We start from the raw sequence: 23,487 nt of genomic DNA on the forward strand, positions 1-23,487 counted from the left end.
CAGCCTTATTTATTTCACTGTTGCAGACCTTTGTAAATATGTTTTCTAGATGATGAACTGTAACATTTACACTTATTTTGAAAAATAAATGTGTGAACCAAAGTTGGCCTGTGATTGTCGTCGCTTTCTAAAGACTGGGTCGTTCTTTAGTTCAGTCACAGATCTGCACACACCTGGACACACCTGCTACAAACTGGAACTGGTGCACTTTTGTGTTTCCATCCTTACCACAGTCGTTTTTCCTTTATCTTGGGAGCACACGCAGATGTGTCCAGCTTGTCCTCCCGAGATCAGCAAGCTAGTGAAAAGCCACGTAGCCCCTCTCGTTTATCCAGCGGGGCTACTACAAACAACCAGAAAAGACAAAACACCTGCAGGCCAGAGGTGGAAAAACGCCTGGATCATCCTCAGCGCAGACTGTGCTGTTGTTTCTGACTTGTCCATCACAAAGCTTGCTCATGGAATAATAGGTGAGGGATCTTCTCTAGAGGGACGAACAAAGCAAACTGTACGGTCAGTTTCAAACACCTTGAGGATATCGGTATTTAAAACCAAAAAAACATCAAATCAAAGCATGTGGGAAAAGGCAATTTATTTCTACTTACATTTTGCTCCCCGTTAGAAATGTAGAAATGTTGTATTTATGACACATTGAGTAAAAAAGCCCTTTCTCAAGTTCTATATTTCTATCAAGGCCAAGTGCTTTTTCTCCAGGACACTCACTGGAGACACTTCTGGGAAAGTTATAGACTTTTGGTTAAATATATATATAAAAAAACAAAAAAAAAACATGTCTCTTGGTCTCACACTTTCCAAAAGGGAGGAGGTACGAAATCAGCCAGTTTTCAAGTAGATACTGTAGGTCCAATGACGAAATCAGCCAGTGGAAGTCCACAGAGCCTTGGTGGGAGGGAAAAGTCCTCGTCTCCAGTTTCGTGAAAGAACACCTTAGGTTTTCATAGAAGGATCTTGAAGTAATCCTCCTTGTAGCTGTATAAGACGACCACAGCCATCCTGCAAAGAGGACAACATCCGTCATTTTAAAGGCTTCAAAGAATTGCAACAATAAAATCGCAGCTGCGAGGATTTTTCCAGATATGGTATTTCTGTAGGTTAGGTCGGGTCGTGCTGAAATAACACATAACACAGCGGCCTGCCAAGACCTCATGTCCAGTCTCTTCACTCACATGATAAATTAAACTAACCCCAACTAAAAAGTGAAATCATGTAATTGTTAAAGGTGCATTATGTAATAAATCTAAAGCAACTGGCCATAAAATCCTCCTAATATGTCACAGAGACTCAGGAATAATGTTCATATAACAAACTGAACTCACCAACAACAACAGTAAAGACAAAATATGTGCATTAAAAATATATTTTGCAGACTGCAAATCATGTTTATGTTTTGAAATCATGTTTTGGCATGTGGCGCAACCTACCTACCGCCGTCTACCAATCATTGCAGTCAGTAGAGTCTCAGCTGCCGAGCAACCACGGGTTGCCAGTTACGTCAGAAAACCTAAAAGACCTCTGTACTTTGAATTTGAATGTAGTTTGGCCACATTCTTACATATGGCACTTTTAATAAGGGTTCGATCACGACTGTGCAAGAACCCTATTGAAATTGAAGGAATTCTTTCTTATTATTATTATATTTTGAGGCCTTTCCCTTGCCCCAAAACTCACAGATTTTTGCAGCCACATCAGACCTGGTGAACGATTGCGAGTGAAAGTCGTTGGAAAATTGGAAGTGGGAGGGGCTAAAAACTGACGCAAAAAAGTGCTAGTAGGTCATCTCCTGTCGGGGTTTAACGTACATGAACAAAACTTGGTACACGCGTTTATTAGGTTGGGCCCTAAATAAAAGTCGATGACAACTGTGAATCCTACAGGAAGGCCGCCATTTTGGATTGAACGCGAAAACTGAGGCGTTTTTGGCGAATTTGCAACAATGCTACCAAATATATTTTCTGTATTATGACGTAAGAATCTTGCACAAGTGACTGCTACTTAAAAATGTAGTTGTCCAATACCGTGTTTGATAACCATCATCCTAATCTGTGCTGAAGATGGCCATTACATTATTAAAATGCCTCAGACCATGTTCATATGATTTCACAATTCTTTTCCTTTTTCCACTTTGATGTCCAAAAATCCAAGTCATAAACAGGAAACTGGTAACCAAACAAACAAATATGGCAGCTGCACACTGAAATAGTGTTCTGTTGTCAAAGTTCTCAGCATTTGAAATCCTCACACAACACAGTGTGTAACCAAACAACCAACGACCAACCGTGATGAGTCAGAAACATGGGACTGTTTCTCAATTCTGCCATAAATCGAACATGATGTGAACGTGGCTAAAGCTAGCATGACTTCATGACTCACGAGTGTTGTTAAAACAGTGTTGGAGACGGTGACCAGACGGGGCGGCGGCCTGCGCTGGTGTCGTCACGTTACACACACACGCAAGGCTTTGCCCACCGTGGTTTTGGCTGAAAGGAAACCGCTCACCGACTGCGAAGCCGCTGGGATCAGTTTAGTTTATGGTCTTTCTGCAGCCAGGTGACTGCATGAGCTTTTTAGCTCGCTCATCTGGCCTCAATTGCCTGTGCCCCACATTCAATGAAAAACAACTAAACAAACATATAAAAACACATGCTGAATATATCCATTGTTGCCTCTATGACGCTCATTTATCAGCAAAACCTTTTTTCCCCCCCTAAATGGCAAATCAAATACACAGCAGAGACAGGAAATTAAAACCAACTGCTCCAAAGAGGCAGATGGGAAGCCAGAGTTAGCGAGAGAGAGAGAGGCTTTGATTTTTCTTTTTTTTTCTTTTACTATCTCATTCATGACAGAGTAAAATCTGTGGAATTGCTCACAGCGCTGCTCGCTATTCTGCATTCACAAACATCACAACATCAGAAACACAGACTTGGATTAAAAAAAACTGAAATCTGAGCGTCATGGACAATCCTTCTTTAGACTTCATCTCAAGAAAGGAGATCAGAGGAGCATTTAATCTTCTGCAAGACAGTTTGTTTAAGGATTATTTTTCTGTCTTGGATGTTTTAATGATGAACTAAACCCTCTCCAAGTTTGTAAGGAAAATATTTTCTACAAGTACCTTCTGTAGTATCTTCTTAAAGACGTTTCATAAGTAACCTATGTATCTTCGCAAAGAAGTTTTGTGAGGAAACCATGTATCTTCTCAAGGATGTTTCGTGAGGAACCTACATACCTTCCCAAAGACATTTCATGAGGAACCTACGGATCTTCTCCAAGAAGGTTCGTGAGGAACATACATACCTTCTCAAAGACATTTTGTGAGGAACCTATGTATCTTCTCAAAGAAGTTTCGTGAGGAACCTACATATCTCCTCAAAGACATTTTGTGAAGAACCTACGTATCTTCTCAAAGAAGTTTTGTGAGGAACCTACGTATCTTCTCAAAGAAGTTTCATGAGGAACCTACATATCTTCTCAAAGAAGTTTCGTGAGGAACCTACATATATGTTATCCAAGAAGTTTTGTGAGGAACCTATGTATCTTCTCAAAGAAATTTGGTAACAAACCTACATATCTTCTCAAAGAAGTTTCATGAGGAACCTACGTATCTTCTCGAAGTTTCGGAAGGAACCTACATATCTTCTCAAAGAAGTTTAGTAAGGTAGGATCGGTCACCTTTTTGTAATTTTGTAATGGTGGATCTCGTCACAGATGGACTTCAGGTAGCGCTGCTTTGGGAGACGAGAGAGCAGAGTCTTCACGCTGCTGTTGAACTGCTCTTCGTTGTCAAACTGAAAACAGAGCAGAGGTCAAAGCGGTTAAACGATGCAAAAACCGACCCCCAAACTCACTGATGTAACACACTGTGATTTCTTTCAAAGTTTGTTCTGACTTCAGAGTCAAACGGCAGACTTTGTAATTTTGTAGGAATGAACATAAGTTTTCATTTGCAACCTTGGAGTATATGTTTGCATGTCGTGTGTAGCAGAGCAGTGAAGCTGCATAGCTACAGTGGGTTTATGGATATTTTTGGCTCCTTGTGTGACTTTAAAACAGACCTCTTGTACATGCCTGGCTGTATACTCTCGGTATTGTCAAGTGTTTTATTGACTAAATGTCTTTTCGTTGACACTTGCTATGGGGTGCTGACGACATATGTGACCCATTCATTTGAAAAGCGAAGGATTTTGATTACATAACAGCAGTGTTAAGAGCATTTTTCAGCTTTCTCAGCACAGTACAATTAGTCTTTTTTTTTTTTTTTTAACCTATGTTGAAGGGAATCTGGGTTTTTACGAGTGAAGTCAGGAATTCGGAATGTGAATATTAACACCTCTTAAATGTGCATTTTGTTAGCTATACTGCGTCACATATGTGAATCATTTTAACAGTGTAAGCGTTAGATTTTTTAACAGGCAAGGGTGTTCCCTCACTTCACTCCTCGTCAGACGGGACTGTAAGGAAGCAGACGGGATCCCGTCTTCCTGTCTCTAATCCTGACCTTTATTGGCTATTCTTTCCATCCCCACACCCTCCTCCTTCTCCTCTCAAACCCTTATTATAATACAGCCTTTTATTAACTCTGCAACGTCCTTGATGAGGCATGTGTGGGGACTGACCTCCAGAGACAGGAAGTTGATCAGCGTTTCCTTTTGCAGGTCCACCTGTGACAAAAACAAGCATGGGTTCCATCAAAACACAATGGAGCCTTTTACGTAACGGCTCAACAATTCCACAAACAAAAAAACGCGTGACATATTTTGATCGGAAAAGGCCACAGTTTCCGTGCAACTTAAAATATCAACTGCTGTACGTCCAACAAGGTTGTGTAATTCTTTCAACAGAACGTTATCCAGGCCAGTGCAGCATCAGAACAGTTTCACAATACTCGCAGCAGGCCTGAAAGTACTCCCGTGTCTCATTTCCAGTAAGGGGCTAATGGGGTTCTGGGTTCATCAGAACTGCTTTGAGACAGAAATGCTATCGCGTTCCAGGCCTGCGTACCTGCTGACTGGATCAAGGTGACTATGCCTGTGTTTATAACGGTCATTTGTTGTTGCTTTGCCAAACACAAACAAGGATGACCAATGAATTCTGAATATGTGGCAATATGGTAAAAAAATAAAGGGATTATTTACTTAAGAGAATATCTTGCCATAAATCTACAACAATCATAATGCAGCAGCCGTTTAAATATGACACACGTGTGAACTGTTCAGTGTTTTGGTCGTGACTGGAATGAATTCACAGTCCATATTACCTCTGGTGGGGGATTTTAAGCACAATATTAGGGTTGCTGCGGATGTTGTTCACATGTTTAAGCGTTCAAAAAGGAAGGCCTTTCCCCTCACGCTGTGATTTCACACATGAATTGAAGTGATAAAAGTCGTTGGGGGAGCAAAGAAAAACAGGCGGAGCTGGGGGCCGGGGTTGTAAACAAACAAAATGACTTACCGCCAGGACCTCTATGTCATTGCTCTTGTTCTGCAAAGTGCTACCAATATTCTGTAATCTGGTATGGACCTGGGAGAGAGAACAACGGTATAAGTAGAAACAAAGGAAAAGTGCATCACAGTGGTCTTTAGTAAAATAAAACCTAGCTATGATTAAGATTGTGTGTGTTTATACCTGAGTCTCATAGCGTCGTTTAGCACTGGAGGAAACTTTCTCAGGACTGATGATGTTCACATTCAGGTTGGTGGTGCTGCTGCTCCCATGCTGCTCTGAACACCCTATAGAGAGACATTTCAATGTTTTATCCGTTTTTTCTCTCGGTACCAAAAACAGTGACTCTACATACTGCTACTACATTATGTTTTCATTTGGGGGAAAAAAAGCTCCTCATCAAGAGTAATCCACACCCAAAACCAACAAAGGATTTCTGTCACGACAGCAGCAGCAGCGATGTGAAACTGAAAGTAAGTTTTAAGTTAACTTTTCCTTCAAAGCCGATCGCCGGTCCAAGTTGTGGCAAATAAGAACCAGGAAGCAAATCTGGGTAACAGTGTCAGTGTTTCCAAAGACCTCTGTTTCTACTCAACCAGACTAAAAATGCAGGCCAGGATTTTTCAAACAAAGAAAGCGGAGCCAGCAGCGTTTTCAAACTTCTGTTTTCTGAGGACAGCAAGCATAATAATGTGGATGTAGCATAAACTATCCTTGTTGACTGCTGATGGCGCTGGTTACCTGAATATGGGTTAAATATAACACTTGCGCTTATTCACACTACAAATCAGTTAAATGCAACACTCTAATCAGTCATACTTTTTTTAGTTTCCCATTCATTACTCATGATTTAACGTCATGCAGCACTTTAGTGGAGTCACAGCACAACTGTATGAAAACAGAGGTGTGACTGTGTGTCTCTGCTACAGTACACAGTACATGGGAGCCGACTGTAGACGAGACGCCCAGGCTGAACACAGTACCTGTGGTGTTGAGCAGCGATCCTTTGGGGTTCTGAAGAGACATGCTTTCAGGGATTTCTCTGCAGGAGCACACAGACAGCATTTACCAGAACGACCCCCTTGTTATGTTATGTCACTCTCAGACATCTCGAGCATTAAAACCCACATTTGAATTACCTTGTGTTTCTCTCGTCAAAGAATTTGGTCCGGCATTTCTGAATGATGTGGTCCACCAAATCCGACTCTGGAATCCGTTTCTCTGACTGTCTGTCCCTCTCAAATGATTTGACCTGAAAATGTAAAAGACATAAGCGTCGGTACACATGTCTTTTTGGACATGACGGTAATCTGTGATCTGTAGTGTGTTGCGCAATACCTTCACATAGCTTCCCTCCTTGTCAGACACCAGGGCCATGCAGGTGATGCCTGCCACTTTGCAGTGGTCCATCAACGTCTCCTGAGACTGAACACACAAACAACAAAAGGATGAATTATTCTCACACAGAACTAGGTTTAAAAGACACAGCAATGACAAACATACAAATGCAGTAACTGCCAGAATTGTGGTCGTCTGGATAATTGTTTCAGGACCGGACTGTTGAGAACTCAAGTTTTGCAGAGCATTTCTTACAGTAACGATTAAAAAGATCACATTTCAACACAATCTAAGACCAATATGGATATTTCAGATTGTGACTGGTCTGATTATGGACACCTGAGGGACGCTTGAGGGATGCCTGAGGACGCCCGAGGACCTAACGTACCAGAGAAACTGCTTCTGTTGATAAAAGTGTGGACAAATGGACGGTGACCACCCCCTTCTACACCATATGATCACATTATTTCCCATGGAAGCAGAGTTTGGTCCAATCTATGTTGGTGTGTGTCAGCGCAGTTTATTCTTGTTACTTTCACTTTGCCAACTCCGCTAATGCAAACTGTGCAGCGTAGCACAAGTGTGTGTGTGTGTGTGGGTGTGTGAGTTTTTTGGCTTCCCTTTTCCTCATTGACAGTGAACAACTTAGTCAGAAGGAAAGGGAAGTCACAGCCTGGAGGGCAACGGGGCAGCTCTGGGGCTGTGAGCCCAGTGGTGCCGACCACATGTGGTAGTGGAGCTTTTGCCATATTTGGCTAATAAACGCTAAAAGAGTGGAACCGTCTCCCGAGGATGGAAATAAAGCTTTGCAGATTTGGTCGTCTTTTAAGAGGGCAGCATGTGAAAGGTGTTAACAAAAAGTCTAATGAGGAGGTTCAAACGAGGTGTTCCCACAACTTGCCACTGGTCTGCCTACACTAACGCACACGCACACACACACACATTCTTGTACTTGCTGCATACTGAGGACCGGGTAAAAGAGCTGACAAAGTGAGGACCAGCATTTCCACTTTATAAATCAACACAATTACAAATATCTACTTCATGAATGACATCTACTAAAATTTGACCCAAAATGTTTAGTCCAAAATTTGAAAAAAAAATGTGAAAAAAAATTTGACCCAAAATTTGACAAAAACGTCATACTATACTGTCATCCAAAATTTGAAAAAAAAATTGACCCAAAATTTTTGGTCCAAAATTTGAAAAAAAAATTGGACCCAAAATGTTTGGTCCAAAATTTGAAAAAAAAAAGACAAAAAAATTGATGCAAAATTTTTGGTACAACATTTGAAAAAGATAATTGGACCCAAAATGTTTGGTCAAAAATTTGAAAAAAAAATTACACATAATTTTTGGTCCAAAATTTGAAAAAAAAAATTGGACCCAAAATGTTTGGTCAAAAATTTGAAAAAAAAATTGACGCAAAATGTTTGGTCGAAAATTTTGTAATTGTGTTGACAAAATATATAGTCATACTATATACTATGTCGTCCAAAATTTGAATTTTTTTTTTTTTTTGACAGAGTATAGCATGTTATAGCAACCTAAGGAAGTGATTTCAATGAAAACAAAGTGAGGACCGACCAAAATGTCCTCACTTTGTTGGTTAAAAACCCTCACTGGTCCTCAGTATGGCGCAAGTACAAGAACACACAAACACACACACACACACACAAACCGTCTTTAAATTCTAGAACTTAATACAGCTCATTTGCAGCCAAACCAAACCCTTCCCAATTGCTTCTCAGGACTTAAGGTAAAAGGAAGGCAGCCAATCACATGTTGTCCTGTGCCAGAACAAAAGACAATGAAGACTGACGCGCTATAGAAGTGGAAACAACAGAAGGTTATAAAGAGTAAGGGAGGGTTAAAATGCCGACAGAGGGTGTTTTACACAAACAAGTGTGACATCAGTTTGTCACATAATCATGATGAATGTGACAAGAGCTTGGTATCTGGAGTTCTGGACCAGTGAATACAGATTTTTCTTTGAAGGGGCTGATGTCAGCGTGGCTGATCTCCCATTACAGTATGATTCAGGCAAACATGACCTCATCAAACAACTTTAATACAAGTGTGTCTAATAGATCACAACACAGCTTGTATCAAATGCAACTGCAGTTCTTTGTCTGGGACATTATCACTTTTCTGACACGTTCACCATTATTGCCGACATAATGCTGCCATGTGTGAGCGGGGAGGGGTAATGGGGCACCCTCATGCAAATCACCTGATGCATTCATCGACTCCCACCATTTTAACAAATGGGACTGAGTTTAGAATAGCAATAAACACAAGGGCACAGTTACATAATCTGTCGCGGATGAACTCAGTCAAATCCTTCTGTTAAAACTATTTAATGCAGCGTGCAGCTCTGCACATACATCCCCTTTAAACCCTTACACAGGTCTGAGAGGATTTCTTTCTTTAGCTCAAGTATATTTAGACTTGGGTCAATTTTCAGTGGTCACATATTTCTGCTGCATTATTCCTTATATTTCAACTGGTTGGTATTTCCAGTTATGCTTTCTCCACCTCAAATGTAACACCATCTTTAAGCCAATTTAGATTCAATTATTTCTATTCCCGGGTAAGGGTTTCACCCCATGTCAGTGGCAGTAGATGGATGGATATTCCCTGATGAATGAAACACTTTTAAAGAACTCAGGGATAATAATGCAAGAAAAAATGATGTATTTTAGTGATGGAAACCCATTAACCTGTGAGACATCATAGGCGATGTCTGCAGAGACGCCGGTGCTCCACAGCTTCTGGACCACGCTGACGGCTCTGGACATTGACGAATGTCCAACTGGGACCACAAGGGCGTCACAGGAGCTTACTAATGTCTTAAGAAGAAGAAAAAATAATAATAATAAAACGCTTAAACTGTGAAAGATTAGTGAATTGTATTTAAAAATTAAAACTAAACCATTTTAGCACTTGTCTATATGCACTACCATTCAAAAGTTTGGGGTCACCTATACATTTTTTTTGTTTTCCTTTTAAAGTCACACTTTAATTCATCAATAGATTTGCAATATGAATAGAAAATAATATAGTCAAGATAAGAAACAATGATTTCTATTCAAAATAATAATTTAAACCCTAATTGCACGAGGGTTTTCAAGGGTTTTCTCATCATCCAACAGCCTTCTAACGATTAGCGAACACAATGTACCATTAGAACACTGGAAATGGGCCTCTATACACCTATGTACATATTCCATTAAAAACCAGATGCTTGCAGCTAGAATACTCATTTACCACATTAACAATGTATATTTCTGATGAATTTAATGTCATATTTATTGAAAAAAAGCGCTTTTCCTTAAAAAATAAGGACATTTCTAAGTGACCCCAAACTTTTGCATGGTAGTATACACTGGATATACTTTTATTCATAATTTCACATTCTGAAGTCTGAAATATAGAATATCCAGAAATAATGCCATGGCATCAAGAGTCAGACTGAACATAGTTATTTCTAAAAGTGGCTGTGTGGCAGCAGATTGCTGTAATAAGGCATCATTAAATATGAAACTTGTGTCTGCTGCTCCTTCATTACAATAATCAGAGTGTGTGAGTGTGTGTGTGTGTGTGTCTCACTTGTTCTTCCATGTTGGCTATAGCAGCACAGACTTTGTCAAGAGCCACACTGGCTCCTACTGCAGAGGGGACCGGTACAGTGGGGGCTGGCCCTCGAAACTCCAGGATCTAACCACATAAAGACACCACGGACACTGAATCGCCAATACGACATCATGTAGCAGTATTGTAAACAAAAACTCATCAGAATACATCGCAGCTATTGTTTGTAAAAACAAAAAAAGGGGGGGGGGGAGAAAAACATGGTTCACATACAGTGCATGCACATCTGGAAGGTAAATGAATACCCAGAATAATATCTGCGGGACTTAAAGTCAGTTCATGTATTAGTTCTAGCATGTGGAACGTATAAAACCTACCAAGTGGTCGTACCGTCCTCCAGCAGCCACGATATCTGGTACAGTTCGTTTGCGTTTCCTTATAAAAGCCACAAATTGGAAGATGACCCCGCTGTGGTGCTGCACCTTGTACACTAAACCTAAATTGACCACCACCTACAGAGGGCAAACAATAACTTTTTAAAAAAAGGAAAGAAAATACAAACTTTTGCAACATCTAATCAAGGGAATGTTTTTAATGACCGGCAGTTTTACTCCCAGTCGACACAGGAGCACTGTGAGCTCCTCCAGGTCCTTGAGGCCCTGCTTGGCCAGCTGGGGGACAGCAGTCTTGTGCTTGGTGAGCGGCGCCAGAAGTGGCATCAGGTCCTGCAGATTTCCCTTCAGTTCGATGTACTTGTACAGTGTCTGCAACTGGACAGAACAGAGGAGAGGAGAGATGTCAATGGTTATGATCAAATCAGTGTGAGTGGATTGCTGTGGGACTCATTGCTTTCACGTACACTGTTTGTTGACAATGATAAGTTGCAGAACTTTGCCTCCACCTCACGTTTGGTCAGCTTTTCACTCTGAAGAAAAATACAAGTAGAATGTTTCACGACCATATTTGGGGGAAAAAAAAAACACCACTGTATATGTTTAAACCAGGAAATGTACAGCGCAAATAACATCTGCGATGCACATGTTGTGACCTGCACTGACCATAGCGTCGCACAGAATGCTGGAGGCCTGGCTCAGTTTGTCTTCAGGGACTCCGCTGTGGAGCAGGATGGCCTTCAACAGACTGGTGTGGTTCAGGTAAATGTTATAGTTTCTTTCCTGCGGGGCACAAAACACACGCACACACACGTTTGACCGTCTCGGCTGCAATTACCGTCAGAACCAAAAGCACTACTGTACAATGAGCGTCTCAGTGAATAATGACGGCTGTGTCCGGCTGCCCTCTCATTCTGTCGGACTCCCGTATTCTTAAAAGCTTTCGCACAAAGAGCTGGGTGGCGGAGAGGAGGATCTTTGACGGATGAAGTACAGGACAGACTCAAGGTTGACTGCGACACGCACAGGAATTCTGTGTCTGGAGACTGACGTAGCGTTAGAATGTGTGGACAGGAAACGGACTGTGTTGGAAGAGGGCGGGAAGGAAGTGAACAGAGCTGCACATAACAGATTCACTTGGGTAAAAAATAAATACAGTGCAAATCTGTCAGGGTTACACATGCTCTGGTATGTCAGGAATGTGAGTGGGATGTAAAAAGAGGAAAAAACAACAGCAGGACAGGTTACAATGATGGCATCTGTGGGAAATGAAAGAACATAGATGCATGCAGCTCATAAACGCACCGTTCTGTGACGAGCACACAGTCTAAGCTCACTGCATCATATATATATAACAGACAGTTCACATGTGTGTGTAACCTGGAGTGCAGGGAATTCCTGAACTATTTCCGAGATGGTGTAAATGGTCTCGGCATCGGGGAGCAAGCTGTTGGTGACGGGCGTGATGATGTCAAAGGCACACTCCAGCAGCTCCCTCGGGTGAGCGCGATCCAGCTTCCTGGGGCGGAACACGCGCTCGATGCTATACCTAGAGCAAGATGAAGGAGAAAAACACACACGTAAATATTTAAGTTATATACGACGAGTTGAGTTTTCCCGAGAAACTCGGAACATGGAAGGACTTTGATCTCGGTATTTACTTGATTCAAAACACACTCACCAAAAGAGTTCATTTACTTGTGAGGGATTTTGTACATGCTAGTCAAAAACAGCACTCAGGGTATGCTATCGCTAATACAATTAACACCAGTTGTACAGGCGACGACAAATGAAGATAAACAGTATTAAACGCAAATCGTTTCACATAAGAATCGCGATTCTCATTTGTTACGATTCAGAATCGATATAAAATGTCACAATAAAAGAGGCACTTTTATTTTTCTTACTTATGCAATATGTGATATTTCTTTATGCAACAGTTATGACAATTCCATCTAAGCATGGATACATGTTTAAAACTGGAGTAGATCATCATTTGCACACCTCTAGAAATCATTTTGAATCAAATCGTTTTGAATCGAATCGTAGCCCCAAAAATCAGAATCAAATCAAATTGTGAGACAGTAAAAGATTCCCACCCCTAATAGATACACAAAATACCTTCATACTTCATGCAATTAAAGATACACATAGCAATTACGAGCTACCTATAAGTGATTCACATGAAAATAAACTGGTTTCGAAACTTTTACCTTTTCAGGTGAGTTACATTGTTGCGCGCGATGAATCTGGCAAACGGCATCTAAGGTGAAAAAGAGAATCGAGACACTTGGGTACACTTGTGTAATGACAGTGAAGTCGGTGCATACCAGCCTGTAATCAATCACAGTGTGGAAACAGCCATTTAGTCCTCTGGGTTTCCTGAGGTAGCAGGATCTCAAGGTGGCTGCTGATTGCAGCCTCACACCATGGGTGCGTTTGCTTTTGCTGATGCAAATAGTCGGGATAATTAGTGTTTGTGTGCAAGTGTAGACATGCACACACCAGCGTATGCGTGAGTGTGTGTGTGTGTGTGGTGCTCACGCGAAGGTCATAGGGCAGTGTAGCCAGCATTCCGCTGTGGTCCATGAAGCAGGCCAGCTCACTGCCATCGTACAACTTCCTGTTCCTGGGCAGGAGCAGCGGTGTCTGGAGACGGACTGCACCTGATGATAAACACCGCGCATCACTGCAACGTACGCATAAGGTAACCCTGAAAAGAACTGATGCATGCGAGCAGATACCGAGCGAGGATAAATACATAAGTACAGCTGGACATCATCATCAGAGTGCACAAAAAAATAGCGCGCACACCTGCACGGAATCTCAGCTGCCCAACAGTATGTGTATTGTTCAGCTGCCCCTCACTATAGCAGATGTCAGGGTCCTGAAAAACTGGCTTCGAGCGGGTCAGGAGTCCAAGTGGTTTGCACGGGAGAGTCAACAAAAGCTCACGTTCACACACACTAAACAAGCATAGTGTACTCACCATGCTTCTTGAAGATCCTGGTGATTGTTTCATACACATGCTGCTGCAATTTGGCACCGCTGAAGCTGAAGCTGCCCTGGAGGGAAACCAAACAAACAACCTCTGTAAGGGATCAGAAGACATTGATTAAGCACAAACAGGCCTTCTCCTGGTCTGTTCTGCACAGACCACATGAAAGAAGGAGCGAGGACGGGGCTGCTGCAGACCCATTCGTGTGTCTGCAGTGACATCTAAAGGCAGAGAGGGGAAACGTTGGATATAATTATCTCAGACTGGTACATTCTATTTAATAATCCACAGGAACAGCTTCTTCCCCTCTGCTTTAGCCTTATCAGTAACCCCAGATATACCCCTTCTGCAACACCTATGCATATCCTACACAGATGGTCATATTGTATATACTGTAGTTCTAGTCATATTTTTCTAATATTTAAACTTTATTTATATTGCATCGTCTCTTTTAGCTCATTCTGTAATCACTTTTCTATCAAGACAGATGGATGAAACAGCAACAATGCCCCCCTTTGGCCTGATAGCACTGATTAGAGAGAGTAGAGCTGCAACTAAAGATTATTTTTGTAATATATTAATCTGTCGATTATTTTCGCGATTAATCGTTTGGTTCATAAAATGTCACAAAATGTTAAAAAAAACGTCGATCAGTGTTTGTCAAACTTGGAAATGACGATGTTCTCGAATGTCTTGTTTTGTCCACAAACCAAAATGATTCAGTTTTAATGATTTCATTGTTATGTGGAGCCAAGAAACGAAGCCAATATTCGCATTTAAGAAGCTAAAACAATCAGAAATCTGGTTTTAATAACCAAAAAAGCTTGAAAATCTCTTATTAACAGCGCACAATTTCAGACAAAAGGATGCAGCATACAAGTAATGTGATGCAATGCAAAACGGAGGCAGAACAATAACATCAACAACAACAAAAAATCTAAAAGTTACACACTGCAGCTTTCACAATAAAACAGATTCTGATTCAGATTTTTGCCAAACTGTTGAGAAATCCCAATAATAACACTTAAAATGTGCAGTGAGGTCATATCGAAGGCATGGTGAACACAAGCCCTACCTTATGCAGGTCTATGTCGTAGGTGTAATCCATGACCGGCGTGGTATTCTGAGAGAACAGCTGGCCCACCATGGTGCGGTACGCCTTGCCGTTGATGTTGGCCATGGTGTGATGCAGCACCTGGTGCAGCTCCGACTCCTCCATCTGGGATGGAGGCAGCAGTTCACTCTTGAGCAGCTCCTGGGTGGTGGGCCGCAGAGCTGGATCGTGGGTTAACAGCCACTGTATCACCTTCCTCTGACAGACACACAAAAAAGAGCTGTTATTAGACTGAAATTCAAGAAAGGGAAGAGGATGTGTATCTGCTGTGTTGCTGCAGTCGTCCTACCTGTGTTCCTTGCTCATACGCAGTATAGTCCTCAGGGAAGACGATTGGCTCCTGCAGAGTGAGAAGAGATTAGGAAAGTTTCAAAGCCCCAAGCATCTTAAATAACTGCCAGATGTGAGAATATGGACATACAACACGCAGCTGGCTCAGGACAGAGATGCGCTCAGCCCCAGTGACCATCGGCCTATAGGTCATCTCAAAGAGTATGATTCCCAGGCTAAACAGGTCAACTTTCTGAGGACAAAACAATAAAAAACAATCATTATAACTCAAATGTACACTGTAAAATTATTCAGAATTTAGCCAGACAACTCTGTGCTTATATTCTCACTTGATTATAGGTAGCTTTAGTATTTCCTTGAACCTCCGGACTGACGTAGAGCGCAGTGCCGACCATGCCCGTCATGTTACCTGGAGACAGTGACACAAAAGAAACACTTAAGTGTTGAATATGAGACACCAGTCGTCAGCGTTGTGTGAATATGTTCAAACCGTGTACCTGTTGGGTCCAGTTTGGGCATCACTGCCGAGTGGATCTCCTCGACTTCGATTTTACCTGCGGCCTGAGAGACAAACGCAGTTTTGTGACATAAACTCTTTCACATTAACTCCACACCGTGAGTAAGTGGTTAAGTAAGCTGTTAACTGCATACCACGTTAGCAGGATGGTCTCTAGCCAGGCCAAAATCTCCAATTTTCACATGGTCCTGCGAGTCGAGGAAGATGTTGACAGGCTTCAAGTCCCTGTGAATCATCCCCTTTGTGGAAAGAAGAGAATCATTAATCGGGTGTTTATTTTCTTTCCTTGATACATGTATGTAACTCGTAAAACTGTACCTGCTCATGGATGTAAGCGAGGCCGTCCAGTATTTCCCTGAACAGCCTCCATAACCGATTCTGGTCCTGATGCAGGCCATGGTCTATGGTGTCTCTTAAAGTGCTTTTTTCACAGTATTCCATCTAAAGGGGACGAGCGAACAAGAGTTGAGATTATGTAGAAAGAGGGACCTCTAGTGGTTAAAAAAACAACAATGGATCGGTGAAGCTCACTTGTATGTACAAGTAATGCGCTATGCGGTGTGGTTGATCCAAGTCGGTGCTCTCTGTCGTGTCAGTCGCTGTTCTTTTGCTTGGGTCAACCTGGAAAAAGAAATACTTTTCTTATACTGTGTACGTTAAAAACAGAGGATGAATAATAATAAAGTGTCATTATTCAAACCTGTGACATCTCGTCTATGCTTTCATCGCCATTGTCGAAGATGATATCACTTCCCGAGTCACTATCCGACGGCCTAAATGAAGAAAGATAAAGAATAAGTAGTCCACTGAGCAGGAGAAAGCTTTACCGCCAAACAAAGAAAACTTACAAAAAAGAGGCACCAAACACATCTTCTTCGTCGTCGTCGTCCTCGTCGTCGCTCGATTGGTGTCGACTACACATGGCGCTGGAGGACTTCTCGATGGATGTGGACCATTCTACGGAGCTCGACAGCGCCGGAGGCGGCGCGTTGGCCTCCACGTTGTCGAGGAGGCCGAATTCATTCCGACGCTTCGGCGGATCCCTGCCTCGGGGAACGTCGTCGGCCGTGCTCTGAGGCTCGGAGCTGTCGCTGCTCAGCACACCCGTGGAGGGCGTCTCGTGGCGCTCGATCCACGCGTTGTAATAGCGCACGATGTTCTCGTGGTTGAGACGCGAGAGCAGTGTCGCCTCGCCTTTGATCCGCCTGAACTGCCTGCTGGCTGGGTTGACCTGGATGCGCTTCACGGCGTAGTAGCAGCCGTCCAGTTTGTTCTGAACCTGAAGAGCAACAGAGAAAGAAAAGCTTAAAGGGATAGTTCGGAATTTCGGACATAAGACCTATTTTCCAACATGGAGACGTTTTCAAGAAATTTCATTCAGTTCTTCTAGTTGCCGAGTTCGCTGGTGCTATGGCTAGCGCAAGTCAATGGTAAAAGTTAGCATGGCATTAGAAACACTCATACCGACTCCACAGTGCACCACAGCGAACTCTGCAACTAGAAGAACTGAATGAAATTTCTTGAAAACGTCTCCAGGCGTCTCCATCACACCGACTGAGTTGGAAAATAGGTCTTATGTCCAAAATTACGAACTATCCCTTTAACAATGTGGACACTGGGTGACACAATAAAGCTACTGTAGGAGGAGCTGTACCTTTATCACAGCGCCAAAGGCTCCTTTTCCCAGAAGCTGCAGCTCCTCAAACTCACTAAAGTAGCGCGAAAACTGCCTTTGCACGCCGGAGATAAACGGAGCGTTGAGGATGTGACTTCGTGGGATGACCGATGAGGCGAAGTCCTCAGCAAGATCTAAAGGGGAAAGAGACATTAAAAAAAGGCCAAACTATTGGGATATCGTTTAAAAGTTTGGGGTCACTTAGAAATGTCCTCATTTTTGATGAATATGGATGGATGGATAACATTAAATGAATCAGAAATACACTCTATACATTGTTAATGTGGTAATCGACTGTTCTAGCTGCAAACGTCTGGTTTTTAATGGAATATGTACATAGGTGTATAGAGGCCCATTTCCAGTGTTCTAATGGTACATTGTGTTTGCTAATCGCGTTAGAAGGCTATTGGATGATTAGAAAACCCTTGAAAACCCTTGTGCAATGATGTAAGCACAGCTGAAAACTTCTATTGTAAACGCAGGTGTGTGTGGTTCACCTTCTGGGCTGGCATCGTTGGACTGTGGCAGGTTTTTGGGCGACGGAGGCTTGAGGAAGGAGTGGTCCAAGAGCTGCTGAGGCGTCCAGCGCTCAGCATCATTGATACACACGCACCTATAGCATGAAATAGTATAAAAGACGTTAAGTGGGAGCTCTGGCACCGAGCTGGAAAAGTACAGTCTGTCCGTAATACAAAGCAACCCCAACCCACAGCAAGTAAAACACCTGATGAACTCAATGAACCCAAAAATCCCAGAAATGTGAGCATGCAAGCAGAACATGCAAAAAGGAGCAAACTTGTAAATTATAGCTACTCACTTTCTCTGCTGAGCTACTGTCCTCTGCAGAGAGCAATAGTTTAATAATTGTTCATTATCAAACTACTATTATTAGTTCATCAATAGTTTTTAGGGAAAATGTACTAATTAGGACTGATAAAGGACTAATTTATTTATAATTGTCTTCTAAAAGAAGTTTATTTGCTCCTCTATGACAGTTATCTAAATTAGTTTATAATCTGGACAAAACAAAATATTTGAGGATGTCATTATTTTGAGATCTGGGAAACTTTAACATTTTGTTTAGAATTTTATTATATGTCACTTTTAAATCTCACCTGCAAACCCATCTTTTTAGACTAGCCTTATCTCTCGCTTTAATTTCATTTGCTTGACCCTTTCTCTTGTTTTTATTATTATTAACGAGTTTTATCTCGTCTTATTAGTATTAATATGTTGTTTTATTATATGCTTTTATGACTGCTTGTTTGATGGACTGAGTGTTTTACTGTTGATTTGGTTAGGTGACCTTGAGTGGTTAGAAAGGTGCCCATAAATAAAATTTATTATTATTATTATTATCATTATTATTATTATTTATAACTGTTCAGTTAATCCAGACAATAATTGGTAATGAAAATACCGGCATAGATATATAAGGGCTTTTGGATACTACAACATATAATTAGGTTCTGGTTCATTACTAGCTCAGCTGGTTCATCAAGCTAATAATTACTAGCTTCAACCCACTGGAATTGTGTTGAGACTTTCAATCACATTTAAATTTTGAAAAACAAGCAGCACTAAGTTCTGGGAAAGTCTTCAGCACATGTCAAACACACAGCAGATGATTTACAGTCAATAAACTCTGCTAAAGTAGTTAAGCCGTGTGTCTGTACATACTTGTGGAGGAAGTCCTGGAAATCGGCAGGCAGCGAAGCCGGCACCGTCACTGGATAGTCCTTCACTTCTTTCCCTTGACTCAGCGCGAGCAGCATCAGGCCCAGGTTCCACACGTCGCCTTTCTTGCCCATCTTTGTCGGCATCGCCGTCCCCTCGGTGAAGCGCACGTGGGCTTGCTCAAAAATGTCCTCTTTGCAGATGTCGGCGAATCTCTTGGACAAGCTGTAATCGCTTAATCGGACGTTGTCCCCGGAGTCCAACAGCACGCTGGAGGCGCCGAGCTGCTTGTGCACGACGGAGTTGGAGTGAAGGTAGTCGAGCACGGCCAACAGCTGGGCCGCGTAATGGCGGAGTTTATCCAGAGGGACCGGGTTGTTGCTGACGAGGTTTTGGTTCAAGTTGACCCCGGGGACATGCTCCACCAGGAGATTGATCACAAGGCAGTCGTCCTTCTCAGCAGAGCTCAGCGCCTTGTAGTGCACCAAGTTTGGGTGATCCAGTCTCAGGAGGGAGTTGAACTCATTTTCAGCCCCATGGATCTACACAGGGATTTTGATCATCGATGAATTGGTTTGAAGCTTTTTTTTCATGATTAAAACAAGGTTTCTGATTGTTTCAGCTTCTTAAATGTGAATATTTTCTTTGTTTCTTTGCTCCACATAACAAAGAAATCATTAAAAGTGAATCATTTTGGTTTGTGGACAAAACAAGACATTCAAGAACATCGTCATTTCCAGGTTTGACAAACACCGATCAACGTTTTTTTAACGTTTTCTGACATCGACAGATTAATCTAATACAAAAATAATCGTTAGTTTCAGCTCTATTTGTGTTAGTTTCAGTCGAGTACAATCCATATGGTTTTTGCTGTGTTTACTTTACCACTTGCCTGTTTTTTACAGTTGTCAATCTTTCCTCTCTCCTGGCTGGTGAAAAACTTGCCCATCTTCTTGTTCCAGCACAGCGACCACTCATAGATCACAGCAAAGTCTCCAGCGTTTGCCTCGAATCCATAATAAACGCTGCGGCCGAGCCTCTCGCTTTCACCTGACATTAAAAGGGACATTAATGCAAACAGAAAAGTACCCAACAGCTTAATGGGGGTTAATAAAAGCCACTTTGCACTATTATACACTACCGTTCAAAAGTTTGGGGTCACCTATACAATTTTTGTTTGTGTTTTAAATTAAAAGTCACACTTTTATTCATCCATTTTCATTCATCCATTTTTGTTCAAACATCATTGCACAAGGGTTTTCAAATCGTGCCTTCTGACACGATTAGCAAACACAATGTACCATTAGAACACTGGAAATGGGCCTCTATACACGATGTACATATTCCATTAAAAAACAGACGTTTGCACCTAGAATAGTCGTTTACCACATTAACAAAAGTGCTTTTCCTTCAAAAATAAGGACATTTCTAATAAGTGACCCCAGACTTTTGAACGATAGTGTAAGTGCATCACCTGAAACATCTCTCACCTAAACTTTTCCCCCTGTGAACGACGAGCTCTCCAAAAGTGCTGCTGCTGAAGTGAAGAACCTCTTGAGAGCGATGGTTGTCTTCACTAAACGTGTCACGTCTGGTGAAACAAAAGCTTTATTATGACACTTTTATTATAATAATACGTTTGTTTTGCAGTGTATGTGGTATGCCGTGGACCTGTGGCGTGTGCTCGAGGTAGTCCGACGGCGGTTACCAACTCCTTTCCTCGATTCGTTCCCCTCAAATGGCGCTGCCCCTGGGCTTGGGGGGCTCTTCCCTAACAGAGAACTGCTGTTAGCAGAGAGCGGCTGCTCCATGGTCTCAAGTCGCTCCTATGAACATTAACACCAAAGACAGGACGGACATTACAACAAAAACACTGAGACTTTTACTGCTTCTTTATGGGAGAAACTGTGCGGCTCAGTTACCTGTTTTGCTATTTCCTTTCTCCTCTTTTCTTCTCGCCTCTCTTCTTCTCTTCTTTGGATAACAGCCATAATCTCTTTCTCCTAAGAAGGATAAAAACATCTTTGAACTCACAATTAAATGGGAATTAGAAATCCAAAGTCTCCGTGTCCCTTCCTCACCATCTCTTCCTCCTGTCTGCGTCGCTGGTCTATCTTCCGCTGCTCCTCCATCGCTTGTTTCTCCTGCTGCTTCCGCTGGTTCTTCAGCATCTCCTCGTGGAAGGAGCTCGGCGGAGGCTTGTTGTGCTCGCTCAGGAAACCCTGGATGTGATCCGCGAGCTCGTAAATCATCACCTGGACGGACAGGTACAGAGACGATCAGTCTTATTTATACGCCCGTCTGTCTGTGAGCGAGTGGACGCTTCGACTCACCTCTCCACATCGCACCGCTGCCAGCTTTGAGAGTTCACTCTTCAGGTTCTGGAGGTTTTCATTTGAGAGGCCTTTGGCATTCTTCAGCTCCAGCTCCGGAGGCCTGATAAGATAGTACGTTACACAGATTAGGGCTGCAACAATTATTCAATCAATCGATTATTATTGAACTCCGCCAAGGAGGTATGTGTTTTTCGCCGGAGTTTGTTTGTTGTTGTTTGTTTGTCTGTCTGTTAGCAACACAACTCAAAAAGTCACGGACGGATTTGGATGAATAAAGTAATCATTAAAGCTAAATAAACACCGATCAAAATTCATTGACATTTTACAGAATTAATTAATTTTGAGAATAACCATAACCATAACTGCAGCTCTAGTATTCTCCATTTTATGCATAATAACGGCACTTTAATTCTTGCATTCTTAAAACGTGCAATTCATACAATATTTATTGTGACAATACAGCACTTTTTCTCATCTTAGATTGTATTGTTGTTACTGTGCATATTGTTGCTTTGTGTATTTTTTTGTATTTTACTTGCGGATGCAATGTAGCAGTTATGCTAACTCTAACATATTTACATTTGTATTCCATAGCGATATGCATTAATGTGCACTGTCCCTTCCAAATAAACATGAAATATTACTTAAATACGACATTGCTTAGATTACGATGCGGGTCACTAACAGAATATTCCAATCAACTTCTTAGCTACACCGTACAAAGCATAATCTGACACTATGTCTCGATTATGTCCACTGCTCTGAAACAATCTGATTAAGAATGGGTATGACGTGATGTCAAAAAGAAGAGAACTGTGTCGATTGTTGACTGTATATACCGACTATTTTTGACAACCAAGTTGTTCATAAAACAAGTGTGCTGATGCACGTACCAAAAACATGATGCTCCAATCTTACACAGCATGCCACCTGTTGCTTACTGAGGCATTTAGTGTGATATTTTCAGATATTAGATCTCACTTTTTCAATTTTCCTGATGTCTGCTACAGTGATTTTCACCAGTATCATAGTATTGCATGACCTATTTCTCGATTAAAAGCTATGCAACAGAACTCTAATCTATAAGTTAAACTGAATTGTCTTACAGTCGTCAGAAAATGCATGTAAACATTAGCATAGCACTTAACAACAATAGTGTCTAAATCCCGTTAGTATCAGAATATTCATGTAAATGTAAACATAGTCCATTTCTACATGAGCATCTGCATATTCAGTACTTTTATTACAGTGAAATAAACAGCTCGGTTTTCAGTAAGCAGCAGCTGTCCACCACTGCGAGCATGGAGGCCATGCTGTGTAAGTGTAATCACAGGGGTCAGTCAATACTCACACGTCTGGGTACGTGGGGGGACATTTGACCTGCAAGTCCACGGTCGCGTAGCATTCCTGTCCATTGTTCAGTCCGTTGGGCCTCAAACAGAGGTGCACCTCCGGCGGCCTTTTAACCTGAAAGCCAGTCGTTCATATCAATGGCGTTACACTGTGCTGCACTGTGCGTGTTGTCAAACTTTTTGCCCATCACTAGCTAACTTCAAAGCGAATGCTAACTAGCTAACTAACTAGCTACCTTCCACGGGTCGTTGTTCCGCAAGTCCGTGAAGTCCTCTCCGAAGATAGAGGCGAGGGCTTCGAGTTCATTCTCCTGCTGGACCGTGTGGTCTTCTGACGAGTCTGCTGTCGTGTGCTGGCCGCTCATTCTTCAGCGCCCCCCCCAGCTACATGGCAGTGCTGCTGTGGACCTGACACACATACACTATCTCTCACACACACGCACACACCCACAGCCACAGCCGTCACACAGAAGCAGGAAGCGGCTCCGCTCTCCCCTCCGCGTCCCTCTAAACTCAGTCGTTAGCGGGTGTTCAGCAAAAAAAAAAACACCCGGTAAACGCTAATTTACAGCAAAAGTGACAATAACAAGGTCCACTGCTGTGGTGGTGGTGGTGGTGGCGCGTGGCTGTCGCCAGCGTCCTCCTGTGTCGCAGGAGAAACGTCATCACGTTGCGTTGTCAAGGATGACCACTAGAGGGCACTAGACTTTTTGAGGGGGGGCTACATCAGGGAGGATCAT

General features: G+C 42.2%; 1 protein-coding gene across 1 annotated transcript; it reads right to left on the reverse strand.

Moving 5' to 3' along the window:
- Positions 1 to 698: 698 nt before the first annotated feature.
- On the reverse strand, positions 699 to 23,112 carry eif2ak4 (eukaryotic translation initiation factor 2 alpha kinase 4; the record flags this gene model as incomplete). Its single annotated transcript, XM_083907624.1, has 39 exons — positions 699 to 1,014; positions 3,694 to 3,809; positions 4,638 to 4,682; positions 5,473 to 5,541; positions 5,647 to 5,750; positions 6,447 to 6,505; positions 6,603 to 6,715; positions 6,802 to 6,888; positions 9,525 to 9,653; positions 10,414 to 10,521; positions 10,773 to 10,907; positions 10,995 to 11,165; positions 11,255 to 11,320; positions 11,454 to 11,570; positions 12,168 to 12,336; positions 13,001 to 13,050; positions 13,332 to 13,453; positions 13,777 to 13,852; positions 14,861 to 15,097; positions 15,189 to 15,239; positions 15,321 to 15,422; positions 15,520 to 15,599; positions 15,688 to 15,751; positions 15,842 to 15,946; positions 16,026 to 16,148; positions 16,239 to 16,328; positions 16,408 to 16,480; positions 16,556 to 16,986; positions 17,362 to 17,516; positions 17,880 to 17,995; positions 19,063 to 19,601; positions 19,952 to 20,109; positions 20,550 to 20,650; positions 20,731 to 20,885; positions 20,982 to 21,062; positions 21,141 to 21,314; positions 21,393 to 21,495; positions 22,747 to 22,862; positions 22,984 to 23,112. 39 exons carry the CDS (start codon positions 23,110 to 23,112, stop codon positions 957 to 959), a joined length of 4,977 nt encoding a protein of 1,658 aa, XP_083763750.1. The 3' UTR covers positions 699 to 956.
- Between the last annotated feature and the right edge of the window lie 375 nt (positions 23,113 to 23,487).

This window comes from Microchirus variegatus (genome assembly GCF_963457635.1).
Source record: "Microchirus variegatus genome assembly, chromosome: 21".
NCBI lineage: Eukaryota > Metazoa > Chordata > Actinopteri > Pleuronectiformes > Soleidae > Microchirus > Microchirus variegatus.